Consider the following 13,744-nt stretch of genomic DNA (forward strand, 5'->3'; position numbering starts at 1 on the left):
GATTGTTTAAACCACTGATGACGTTAGAGTGTAGATTGGAGGTTCTGAGAATAGAGACAAGGAATAAGTTTTAAGAAGGCTGTTGAAATAATCTAATGAAAAATAATTCACAAGCAGTGGTAGTTGAGATCAAATATCAATACAAGAGAGCTGTGAAAGATAGAATTGACAGAGCTTAATTACTGGTAAGTTGTTTCTCTGTTGAGAGTGGAGGAATCTGGTAAAATCAGAGATTTTGGCCAGGTTAGCTCAGTGGATAGTCTTTGTAATACACCATGATTCACCCTTACTAAATTCTTCTCTTCCTCTTGTTCCCTAAATGAGAAGCACCATAGTATAATAGAAATAGCACAGATGTTGAAATCAGACAGCTCCTAATTCAAATCCCAATTCTTCTCATTACTAGTTATGTGACTATAGACAAGTTACTTCATTTCTTTGATCATTGGTTTCTTTTTCTCTAAAATAGAGATATAACACCTACTTCCAGCATTATCCTAAGGAGTAAATGAAATAATATGTGACTTTCAGACTTAATGTATATAATGGTGAGCCTCAGGTCACATATGAAACCAGGATACACCATACTTTTTTTTTTTTTTTTTTTGTGGTACGCGGGCCTCTCACTGTTGCGGCCCCTCCTGTTGCGGAGCACAGGCTCCGGACGCGCAGGCTCAGCGGCCATGGCTCACGGGCCCAGCTGCTCCGCGGCATATGGGATCTTCCCGGACCGGGGCACGAACCCGTGTCCCCTGCATCGGCAGGTGGACTCTCAACCACTGCGCCACCAGGGAAGGCCCGCCATACATTTTTTGAAGCGTCAATTTTATTACAAAATTTGGGGCAAGGAACATTATTTTTATATTAATACACAGGTATACCATGGAGCAAAAGGTGGAGTTTGTGTGAGCTTTTAAGGTAAATGTAAATTTCAAAGAAATTTGACATTTGTGGCTGGCCACTTTGGATCTTTAATCCTTTTGGCAGCATGTATGCCTTTACTCTCTGCCATAAGAGGTATTTTAGCTTAAGAATCAGTGGGTATATCTAAAATTTTAGCATTTAAGTTTCCTGTCCCTTAAGCAGAGGTATTATCCAACACTTTATCTTCTTAATATTATGACCTTTGGTGAATAATCCATTTCTAAGGTTTCAGTGATCGTATCTTTACAGTTGACTTATTAATATTAGTACCTGTTCTGACTTTTTAAATTTAAATTTAAAATATCATCTTACATGTCAGACAGTTCTAGCTGAATGCCTCTGTCACATCGTCCTAGTAGGAGTGAGAGTGAATAAGTAGTACTGAGAATTTGGAGGTTCCTGATGATATTTCAGCAGGTAAAAGGAGAAAAGAACTGGGAAGTATAGTCTGTGTGCTATTTGAGCTGTGGTATAACTAATGGCAACATCTGTTCACAAAGTTCTTCCATATAAACTCTCAAATCATTTCCTTCTATTTCCCACTACCCTAATTCTTCCCTCCCACTCAACTAGGCTACCCCCATTAGCATCCTGAATGCTTTCTTTACCTCCATCCTTTCTGATAATATCCTCTTCCATCATTGAGTTAAGGTGTCTAAAGCATAGATTTTGTAATGTCACATTGTAATGACACCTTCAATACTTCTGATTTTCTGTTAAGAGAAATCTAAACGTGAAACTCCTTCACTCCTTATTCTCAGCTCAGCTGTTTAATTTAGCATTCTTATGTTTTGTTTCAGTCTATCTGCTATGGCCTTTTTCTTCATGAGGCTTTCCTTGGTCATCCAAGATGGAAATATTTTCCCTTTTATAAGTTCCTTTGGTACTTCCATGGTACTTTTATGTTGTCATCCCTACTATTTTGGATTATAACAGTCATCTGTGTATATATCTTCTCTCTCCTACTGTACTATAAGCAGAGCTGGGCAACTTGCTGTTCATCTTTATATACACCTCATGGCTCATGCCTTCCTCACTGTGAATGATCGCTAAATATTTGTTTAATAAATAGTATTCTTTGGCATCACAGTTTTCTTAGATCATTTTATTTTCATTTCCCTATATAATATATACTGTGAAGAACATAAAAATGAAACTAAGATGTGGTGAAGCTAGTGTATTCATGCATTCCTGGAGGCAGGAAATAATTCTCTACTAGTAAATTAAGCCTAAATAATTCTGCCATAAAGGAAAAAAATCTGTTTGCATGAAGATGTCATTGTAGGATTATTTATTGTATTTGTAACTGTTAAGCAAGCTATCCAACATTTTAATCTTTGGCCTATATAAATTATGATAAATCACCCTTCATACCAAAAATGATTTGATATACTAAAGATCCAAGAATAGGGGAATAGTCATTGTTGATATAATGTTGTTTAATAGCTGTAAAACGATGTTGAGAGAATTCTTTTGTCATGATGATATTGTAATATGGAAGATTTTCTTCAAACAAAAACCCTATTGAAGAATTGAAACTTTAAGTCCTATGTTGTTTTATTTAAGTAAGTTGTAAATTTAAAGAAAATGAGAAACTTAGAAAAAATTCCATTGTTATTACTACCTATTAAATTCTTAGTTGTCAACTGTGGTATCTGTATTTATGTTCTGGGGAGAAATTAGATCATAGTCCCCAAATAATATTCATAACTGTACAAAATATGATGCGTGTCCTTTTATTTTTATAGTGATAAGTTAAATGAATTAAGACGACAAAAGGAGAAATTAGAAGAGAAAATTATGGATCAATACAAATTTTATGACCCATCTCCTCCTAGAAGGTACTATTAACCAGGTTTATTTTCATTTTTATTAAAAAAAAACAAAACAAAACAGAGAAGCTTCTGATTTTGAGAGGGACTCATATGTTGAATGTTAGACTGATAAGAATTTTTTTTAATTACTTTTTAGGAGAGGCAACTGGATTACTCTAAAAATGAGAAAATTGATAAAGTCTAAGAAAGACATTAATCGGGAGCGTCAGAAATCACTAACATTAACACCAACCCGCTCAGACTCCAGTGAAGGATTTCTTCAGCTCCCCCATCAAGATAGTCAAGATAGTTCTTCAGTAGGTTCAAACTCTTTAGAAGATGGCCAAACTCTGGGGACCAAGAAAAGCAGCAGTGAGTGCTTAAACTCTTTAAACATTTGTGATCTCTAGTACTGATTTAGAATCCTTACTGAAGATTTCTTTTAAATAGCTTCCACAGTCCTTTGGGATAATAGTCTGATGAATGTGTTTCTTTTTAACTCCATATCATTTTAAAATTCATTGCCTACTGCAATACTGCATAACCACATGATTTTCTATATTGTGTATTTGGAGAAATACCATACGCAGAGATACCATCATTTGGCCAGGGAGGTAAAATAGTACAGAAAGACCAGTGAAATGAGAGCCAGAATACCTCTGCCACTTGCTAGTCCTGTTAACATGGGCAAGCCTTTTACCTTTGTGTCATACTTCACAGGGCAATTTTGAGGAGCAACTGAGAAATATTTATAAGAGCTTATTTTTGAAATTATTTATAACTTAATAATAAGGCTTTTTATAATGACATCTTACTCATACCTTGATGCTGTCAAATTGGAGAAAAGTTGCATTGTGGGGAAGCAAAGAAAAATCGCTATGAATTTGAAGAGAATGTTATTCAATGATTTAGAAATAGTTGAAGGTTATAAAAGTTATTGAGGGATTGTTTGGTAAAGGTTCAATGAAAATAAAATAGATATAGGGATAAAAATTTGCGCATAAACTTGTGATTTAACTTTTTAAATTACAAATGTAGAAGTATAATATCATAATGTGCCCTATACAATTAATACTCTCTTGATTTCATTATTAGTGCACTTTGCTAAACATCAAGAGCAAAGTAAAAGCCTAAAAAAGTGTATTTTAAGAGAAAGAAAAGAAGCCAGTGGTAGGCCCTTTGAAGATATACAAGAATTTGACTACTAGCAATATTCTTATAAAATATGTAAACAGGATACTATGAATCCACTCACTATAACCAGAATCACTAAATTTAAAAGTATATGTATGTATATACGTTTACACATATATAAACATATATACATATAGTAAACTATATATGTGTGTATGTGTGTATGTGTGTATATATATATATATATATATGAATTTCAGTACTATTCTTCTGAAGTATAGTATAGGCAAAAACAGCTACAACTTCCCCCAGGGGTAGACTCTCCATATGGGCAGCTCTCAAAACACTAAAAAAACTATATAGACGTTGTTTTGTCCTCGAGGGAATTATTTCTGAAAAAACAGTATTTTAGAGTGTAGGAGATTAGACATTCATTATAGGCTATATTTCAGAATGCAACTATAGCACCCTATAAACTAGAATCCACAAGTAAGCAACAAAAAAATCATACACATACCTGAGTACATATTCATACATACATACATATGTATGTGTGTGTGTGTGTGTGTAGAAAGTGGTTTAATTCTATATATCCATATAAGATTAGTCTTGTCAGCCAAATCTACATGAAATCTGTGAGTATGGTAGAGAGATCATCAAGTTTTCCTTAAAAAGGTGCCAGATGATTCAATTTTATCTGCTACCTTTGAATATAAAATATCTGACATCATATTTAATGAGAAATGGTCATGGTATACTTAATTATTTTAATTAAAGGAAGATATTTCAATTCTGATATGAAAATATACAAAAGAAAGGCACAGTCTTTTTTGAGGTAATCTTGTTTGTTTTAAATATAAATCTGTCAGTCCTTCATACTCTCTACTGAAACATCCAGAGTAAGAATCAGAAGGAAGTAATATTCTCCTTTCCAGCAGCTGTTCAGTTTTAAAATTTTAAAAATAAACACAAAACCCAACCATTCTAATGTTCCCTTAATTTCAATATAGTTTGGGAAGAGAACATTGTATATCTACAAACTAATTGCCAGAAGAATGATCACATTCCACCACTGGCAAATTTAAAACTCCTTTTATCTTGTCCATTTTGGATGAGTGCCTGTCTGTCGTAAAGCAGTCTATGGAAAACAGTTGAAAACAGGAAAAGAAAGTAAACAAGACAAGGTGTGCATGCTGCAACCACTCAGCTTTGTTTTAGCTAAGTGTCCATTTTTACATTGCTTTCAGTTCATTTCTTTTTAATCATTGAAAACAGCTGTGTTTAGCAAGTTAGAAATGAAATAAAAGCTTAAATGAATCATGATTATTCTTAACAGCAATCAAATAAATAAGTTAAAAAGCTGTATGTCCTTGCATTCTCCTTAATGAGTGATACTCGTCAGTTTGTCAGAAGAGCTTTTTATTATTTATAAGATGACAGGAAACCCTGAGAAACAGCATAGTTATTAAGGCTGTGTACAGTATGCTTATAAATCTTGATGTACGTTTTTCCCCTAGCTCTTAAATTGCAGTTCCAAAAAGGTGTAACAGTTTTTCATATTAAAATCTTCTTAAAGTGTAGCTTAAGAATGTTAGTGACTCTAGTGAACATTTTAATTTTTATGTTAATGACTCCTACTGTAGTATAACCCTAATTTTCCTTCATATAATTTTCCTGCATAGTGCTACCTTTGATTTTTTTTTAATAACCCCTAAAGCCCTTTAAAATATCTAAAAATGTTATAAATACATATTTTTCTGTCATTTTTGCTTGCTTTAGGTTACCTCTTTATCTTTTAGGCTTATCAAAGCTTAAAAGCTACTATCAAAATACTGTTTTTTCTTTCTCCCAGCCAACCTTTTGCAAAATGAAAATAATATAATTGTCATCTTTTGAAAGACTTCTCTTAGAAGAGTATATATTTCTGTGGTGCTGCTAAATAATGCACCAGAATTCAGTTTAAACCAAGAAGTAATTCCCTATTTTCTTTTTTAAAGTTTAAGGAAATAATGAAAGTATTTTTAAGTTTCTTTAGATTATTTTAAACATCCCCTAGTTTTTGTTGAGGCATTTCACTAATGCCTGTACTAAAAATGTACAGGATGTACATTTTTCTGAATTACTTTTTTTCCAAAATAAAATCTTACAATTTAAAAAGTTAAAGAAAATAGAGGACTGAAAGCCTTCTACATTTTCATCACTTGTACTCTGTGATCCACCAGTAATGGCCCTAATAATAAAGGTGTATCTTTACAACTTAACTAGGAAAATTGTTCTTTCTATAAGTAGTTCTAATCAGTTCCTATTTTTCTAGGACTTAAGTCAATCCAAGCTTTCAAAGTATATGTTTCTCATCATTGTCTTCAGTGCTTTTCCAAGTATTTTAAAGTATCAAAGTACATATTTCATATTTCATTATCACTCAGCAGCACGAGAATAATAGCGTTAGTATAGTTTACATAGCTGAAGCTCAGACATTCATTTCTGTCCTTAATTTCAACATTTAACTCCCATCTGTTCTTCTCCCTTTTTTCTTTCATTTTTCTGTTTCTGTTTTTCCTCATGCTCTGACATTAAAGTGGTTGCACTGAAAAGACTGCCCTTTTTGAGGAACAGACCGAAGGATAAAGACAAAATGAAGGCCTGCTACCGTCGTTCCATGTGTAAGACTTTATGACAGTTCAGCTTCTTTCAAATGACTACACTGGCTTCCATTACTAATTTTTCACTAACCATTCTTTGGACTGTGCCAATTTTCTTATTTTGCAAAGTGCAGTCTTCCTGTAATACAAGGAGCTGGAAGAATATTTTTTTTCATAACTGGCACTGAATTTGCATTATATGCATGTTCACTTATACATATACATGCATATGTTTAGTCATACATGTAATATACTTGGAAATTCCAAGTACTTTCTAAAAGTTGGCAGAAAAAAAACTTTAATTTTATATGCCATAGAGATTTCTTCCCAAGGAAATTTACTTAAAGAAAATATAACAAAACCTTTAGCATTAGGTATTTAATTTCTTAATGAACTAGGATTAAATAATTAAATAAATAAAATGGCCTGTAACCCTTGAGAATGTTTGTCATTCTTTATCTAATAATACTCTGGTTTTTCTTTTTTTAAGTGGAATGGGTAATTACATAATCACAGTAAAGTCTGTCACTTTGGATATCCTCTCTTTCAGGTTTTTATTGAATGGTATACTTATTTGATTCATAAAATGAATAATTTCTTCAGTAATCTGCTCTGACCAAGGACCCTTTATCATTTTCAATAGTGATGCTGTAAAGAACTGCTCTCCATATTACCTTTATTCATTCCATTTTTGTCACCACAGAACCACATTATGAAGGCTTCTAATTATATTGTACATCACTGCTCGAAAGCATGGCAGTTGTACAGAGTAAAATTCCTTTTCCTATCTTTAAAGGGGGTGGAGGGTGATAAAAACATTTATTGAAGTTTATCAGCCTTCGGCCTACTCATTTCATTCAGCTGAATGTATGTCATAATTCAAATGACCTTGTGGTTAGTTTTTTATTTCACTTGCATTAATCCATAGACAAAAGTCAGATCATTTATAATACAAAATAGAAATAAGAGCAAATACATTAACCATGCTGATTCATTTGCTTTCATTTGCATCCCAGCCATGAATGACCTGGTGCAGTCCATGGTCCTAGCAGGAGGACAGTGGACAGGTAGTACTGAGAATTTGGAGGTTCCTGATGATATTTCAACGGGTAAAAGGAGAAAAGAATTGGGAGCTATGGCCTTCTCTACTACAGCCATCAACTTTTCAACTGTCAACTCTTCTACAGGCTTCAGATCCAAGCAGTTGGTTAATAATAAAGGTATAGGCCGTCTGCTATTTGCACTGTGGTGTAACTGTTGGCAACAGGAATTTTAATTTGACTTTCCCATGTTTACTTTTTTGACAGCAGCAACCTGAAATAATGATCAAAACAATCTGGATTTGATCTGAGGGAATTTTCAAATCATTTCAAAAATTTGAAACATCGTACAAATAACAAATCTTTCCTAGGCCTTTCATAATAAACAGATAATGAAGTAACAAGAAATGGAAAAGTAAACTAAGTAAAAGAATAAGAAAAGGAGTGAGTGATAGAAGCTTTAAAAAAAAACCACAAAAAAAACCTAGAAACACTATAGCATCACAGAGAACCACATGGAGCAACCCAGGCTCTTGCTTTGCTTTACAGGGTCACAGGCAGATTGTTTCAGTGCTTCTGGTGTTTTCCCTAAGCAAGTCAACTCTCATCAGAGCTATTCTGTTTCTTACTCCCATTTGTTTCTGATTGAATCTATGAAATATGTTAAATCAAGATGTATTATACATGGTTGAAAAAGAATTTCCATATTCTGCATAAATAAAATTTTATAATTTTTTTGTTAAAAATATTTTTATATTCATTTTGCTATTTTATGTAGATACTACATCCTTTGAAGACGTAAGTCCACAAGGTATTAGTGATGATTCTAGTACGGGATCAAGAGTTCATGGTAAGATATGAACTTTATTTAGAGAGTACATATTACATACAGAATGAGAATGCTAAGACTCTTGCATTGACCTGCTGAATGTGGCACTGCCAGCAAGCATGTTTTCTCTAACCTGCATCTCATAGCTACCTCTGTTATTTCTTCAAACCTACTACCCCCTTTTGCCTTTTTTTAAGGTTATTACTTCATCCAAATTGTCTCTGTTTTCATCAAGGTCATTTATAAAGTATGCCTGCACAATGCTCAAAGGTAATTTTGTTGCCATTTTGGCATAAGGTTAAAGTGATGAGATATATTTTATGTTTGGTTTTAAAAATATTCACTTTGGCAAAGGACAAACTCTAAGAAACCACATTTTCTGCAGTGTTGAGCATTTCAGAGTTTTTAGTTTCTATCTGGAAAGTCATATCTTACCAAACTAAATTAACAAATAATGGATAACGGAATTTCATATGTAAAGGAATATGTTAAAGGAATTTCATATGTAAGCAGGACTTTAAGAAGTAGGATAGGGCCATGTTAACTGTGCAATTGTTTCCCTTGTATGGATAGGAATACAGGACATTAACTGTGCAGATGCTCATATTCCTCCTGTTCGTGGCATCTCTGCAATGTGCAGGGTTCCTTGTCTGATCTGTTGTAAGTGACCTAATCACCAGCTTTTTTTTTGGGGGGGGGGCATGTCATTCTGTTCAACTAAAACAGTCCTGGTATCCATCTAGAAATCCATTTCCAAATCTAATTATGCACTTTTATCTTCTTTTCTTTGAATCTCAGCTATTGTCTGAGACGTGTCCTGTTCTCAACTGTTTAACTGAACTATCTGGAAATACCTTTGCTCTCTAATCTGTAAGATTCAACTCTCTGTGGGCATGCTCAGCCTGTGAAAGTATGCATGATTGCTTCCTCAAAGCATTCTGTAATCAGAATGTAAAGTTCATTGTCTTCAGCTGGAAGTTTTATCACTGTCTCCTGATTTTTTCATTTAGCTTCGAGACCAGCCAGCCTTGATAGTGGCAGAACATCCACTAGCAATAGCAATAATAATGCTTCACTCCATGAAGTCAAAGGTATGCTGTAGGTAAATTTATTAATATGCTCCATCCATTTCCAGATTTAAAAGTGGGAGATTGATGAAGTTTCTGGGGTAAAGTATGAAATCCAAATCATTCTATGTTTGGAACATAGTTCCTTGGAATATTTTATACTTTTCACATTGCAATACATGTATTTCAATGTGTACAAATGTAAAAACAGGAGCAGTTATTTTAGTTTCCATTTTTCATCCTCACAGATAAAATCTTTTTCTTGTAATCTTTATATTTCAAACTATCTATAGGTTCTTATTTTACTTACACTTTGTCTTTGTCATGAAAGTGGTTGTCCTTAACTTTCTCATGATACATGTACATTGAACTCACAGAAGGTGTTTTAGAAATACTTTCAGCTTTTCTCATCCACGAAATAAGGAGGAATATATTTTTTTAATTTGAAAAGACAATTGTGTGTGTGTGTGTGTGTGTGTGTGTGTGTGTAAGTGTAACAAGAGCCAAATGGGTGCATATAGTTCATATAAAGAATTAGTTCAAGTTACCTTTTTCCTCAATTTTTTAATATGCATTCCAAGGTGAAATTTTTATGTAAATGTCTGGAAGTATGGACTAACACCTTTTTTCCTTAAAGGTATACTGCCTTCTCAGATTCTGGAATTATTTAATAGATTATAAAGGTTTGTGAAAGTAGTTATTCTCTACAGTCCGGAATTGTTAAACTATAATGAGTGTATTTGTTCTGTTGCTTTTTCATATTATAAAATCATTTTGTCTCAATTGTGTTTATATTTTATTATTAATGTTTTGACTTTGTTGCAATGATCTGAAAAATCTGATTTCAAGGAGGGATTATTTTTTCATTTTTATGATCATGTTTTTATATCCTGTAGGAAAATATAGTCTGGAATGTAAATAAGTCTTTTCTGATTTGAAAATTTAAGAAAATCTTTTTCCTGTAAAATGTTACATAGCTTGAGCCAAAATCTTTCCTGACCCATTTTATTCTCTGTGATTAGGAAAGGAAGGTTGCATTTTCTGTCTTGATGCTGTATCTACACAGTTTGCAATGGATCAAAATGCATAAGCACTGTTAAGGAATAGCATAAACTTTAGGGAGCTTTTTTCCAGAACTAGTAATTTGCATTCTGTATAGTTGTTCAGCCTCAACCGAGTCTTTTTGAAAGCTGTATAGCCACCATACCAGCAGTGGAAAGCAGGGAGAATCATATGATTCAGACATTAAAGAATAAAATACTACATACTTAATTTTATATTTTTACTGGAATTTTCTAAGTAATTAAATCATGTCTCCATTTGACTTTCCTTAGATGCTTGCTGTTTAAATTTTTTTAATATTTCTTTAAGATTATTCATTTAGGTTCAACAAATAAACCTTCAAATAAGGAATACAGACCTCATAGGAAGTCAAAGAATTAGAATTTTTAGCATTTAGAAGAGTTTTTGGTTTTAACATTCTCAAATAATTTAAAATTCATATAATCATGTTTTGTTTTAAATTGTGAGGTGTTTTACGATTATTTGAACCTGACTTTTAAAAAATGTATTATTTCCTTGTTTATTCATTCATTTACTCATCAAATGTATTGAGTGCCTGCTTTATATGTTTAGGCTGTGGGTATGGTGGTGATGGCAAGTCTTTGCCCTTGTGGAGCTTATAACATTTGTCAACTTGACAAATAAGGAAGCACGCTATGGCAGACATTTGTTAGACTGATGGGAGATTAACATGGTTTACTAAGCATTTCTGAATAAAGCTTTGAAAGTCAGTTTGGCTATTCGTAAGAATCCAGTCAACAAGTGTCAGTACTTACATAGTTTTAATCTCATTTCTATTATTGAACTCTTAACACACCATTTACTCCAAAAGCAGGTGCAGTTAATATCCAAAGCAGGCCACAAAGCCACAGCAGTGGAGAATTTAGCCTGCTTCATGAGCATGAGGCGTGGTCCAGCAGTGGTAGCAGTCCAGTCCAATACTTGAAAAGACAGCCCAAATCAAGTCCAGTGCTCCAGCACAAAACACTAGAGAGTCGAGCACATCACAAGGTCAAAACTGGTTCCCCTGGAAGTGAAGTTGTTACTCTACAACAGTTTTTGGAAGAAAGCAACAAGCTTACCTCAATACAGGTTAGTTTTATCTATGGTGACCTTAATTTAGGTGGACACTACAAGTTAAATTTCTATGGTTGAACTTTAGAGCTTTTTTTTTAAGGAGGGTTTAGAGACATTAGCAAATTTTTTATTGAACAGTCTAATGTATCAGGAAAGTAAAAGCATGGCTGTATTCACTAATCTGCTTTGATTTTTTTTTTTTTTAAAACAGATAAAGCCCTCAAGTCAAGAGAATCTTTTAGATGAAGTAATGAAAAGTTTGTCTGTCTCTTCTGACTTTTTGGGAAAAACCAAACCAGTTAGCTGTGGTCTGGCCAGGTCAGTAAGTGGAAAAACTCCAGGAGACTTCTATGATAGACGGACAACTAAGCCTGAACAATTTGTGAGACCTGGTCCTCAAAAGACTGAAGATACCTATTTCATTAGTTCTTCCGGAAAGCCTACACTAGGCACTCAAGGAAAGATAAAAGTAGTAAAAGAAACTTCTCTGACACGACAATCAAAAGATAGTAATCCCTATGCCACTTTACCTCGCGCAAGCAGTGTGATCTCTACTGCTGAAGGAACTACTCGAAGGACAAGCATCCATGATTTTTTGACCAAGGACAGTAGACTACCTATGTCAGTTGATTCACCACCAGCTACTGCTGATAGCAGCATCACTGCAACATCTAGTGAGTACCGTTTACACCAGTGGTCCTCTCATCCACTTCACAGTCCACCTTATGCTGTAGGTTCTCAAGCACAAAATGATTTAGCTACAGACAAGCCCGCGTCTCCATATGCCCAGGCCAGAAACTCAAGAACAGAAAGGTCACATTTTCTAAACCAAACTTTTGCCACTGTTAATATGTCTAATGATGCATTTGGAATATCAGCTAAAGATAGCATAGACTCATTCACTGTGGCTCATCCATCTCAGCCATTTTTATCCCTGAATACAGAATTAGTTAGTAACATAAGTGGGCTGCCTCCCAGACCAGTCACCAGGCTAACTGACCAGGCTTCTGCTTCTTTGGATGAAGCTGCACAGAAAGATACTGAGCAGTTTTCTGATAATCAGAACTGCAGTAACAGTAACCCACAGTCTTCTGTAGTTAGCAATAATCTTATCACTCCTGCATGCCTCTATCCTGATGACACAGAAGCTGCATTGTTGGTTTCTGAGGATAATCAAACTGTTTGGTATGAATATGGTTGTGTATGATCAAAACTGCACAGTATAATACTGATGTCATTTGATATGCACTATGCTTCTCTAATCTGATTTGAAGAGCTGCTGTTGAAAAGTATCATTTGGCTAGTTTATACTTTTATTTTTAAATTGTGGATAGTGTTAAGGTGTACACTGTGGCATGGATATAAATGTGATTATGTAACCACAACAAAGCTTGCATGAAATATTAATTGCATTGTACATTTTTTGCATGACTTTAAGAACCTTAACAATACATGCTCCTCTTTGACATTTCTTGTCACCTAATAAGAGATTGTGACTTTGATACCTAGAAGCATGTTAAAATGGTTGCATGCTATAATTACCAACAAGGCATTTCCAAGTCATATTTACTTCATTGGTTCCAAAAAAGAATGCTCATTGTCTCTCTCCCTCCCTTTGCTCCCCCTTCCCTCTCTCCCTACCTCTCTTCCTCTCCTTTTTTTTTTTTTTTAACAAAATGTGCACTTCATATTGCACATGTATAGTATTAGTAAGGAAAATATGTTAAAAAGATGTCATTTTCTCTTGCCATTTAATTATGCCTTCTGCCCTGCTGTTTTATTTTCAAAGAAATAGTTATTAACTATTGCTCATATTTATAAAATTGTTCAGATTTAAAACTTTGTTAATACTCATAAATTTAGCATAATTCTTTTTTTAAAAAAAACATCAAATTTAAATGTGACATACAGGGACTAGGAGTATTTGTATTCTATTTCTTCTCTGCACTTTTCTTCATTTGATAAATATAAGAGCTCAAGTACTATCGTTCCTTCAAGATGACTTTTTTACTTGGCATCAGTTAACACAGTAGTTTTTTTCAGGTTTTTTTTGTTATATAGAGAGTCAAAGAGAAATAAAGCAAATCATACTCAGTGTGTGAGAAATTTGCATTTTTCTGTTCAGAAAGTGTAGCAAGCTTATAAAGTGGTGAAG

The 13,744-nt window shown here is 33.8% G+C and overlaps 1 protein-coding gene across 8 annotated transcripts in view; it reads left to right on the top strand.

Annotated features, from left to right (window-relative positions):
- CCDC88A (coiled-coil domain containing 88A) overlaps window positions 1-13,744 on the top strand; it is a 127,128-nt gene that overhangs the window by 106,543 nt on the left and 6,841 nt on the right. The window contains exons 24-32 of one of the 8 annotated variants that reach the window (XM_059078584.2): window positions 2,673-2,765; window positions 2,896-3,110; window positions 6,452-6,535; window positions 7,531-7,734; window positions 8,333-8,404; window positions 8,957-9,043; window positions 9,394-9,474; window positions 11,345-11,604; window positions 11,801-12,263. In XM_059078584.2, the coding sequence (XP_058934567.1) occupies window positions 2,673-2,765; window positions 2,896-3,110; window positions 6,452-6,535; window positions 7,531-7,734; window positions 8,333-8,404; window positions 8,957-9,043; window positions 9,394-9,474; window positions 11,345-11,604; window positions 11,801-12,263 (1,559 nt within the window). Of the gene's footprint in view, window positions 1-2,672; window positions 2,766-2,895; window positions 3,111-6,451; window positions 6,536-7,530; window positions 7,735-8,332; window positions 8,405-8,956; window positions 9,044-9,393; window positions 9,475-11,344; window positions 11,605-11,800; window positions 12,854-13,744 lie in introns of those variants that run through there. The other 7 variants (XM_059078582.2, XM_059078588.2, XM_059078587.2 and 4 more) reach the window with 7 other exon arrangements.

This window comes from Kogia breviceps, chromosome 11, assembly GCF_026419965.1.
Source record: "Kogia breviceps isolate mKogBre1 chromosome 11, mKogBre1 haplotype 1, whole genome shotgun sequence".
Classification (NCBI taxonomy): domain Eukaryota; kingdom Metazoa; phylum Chordata; class Mammalia; order Artiodactyla; family Physeteridae; genus Kogia; species Kogia breviceps.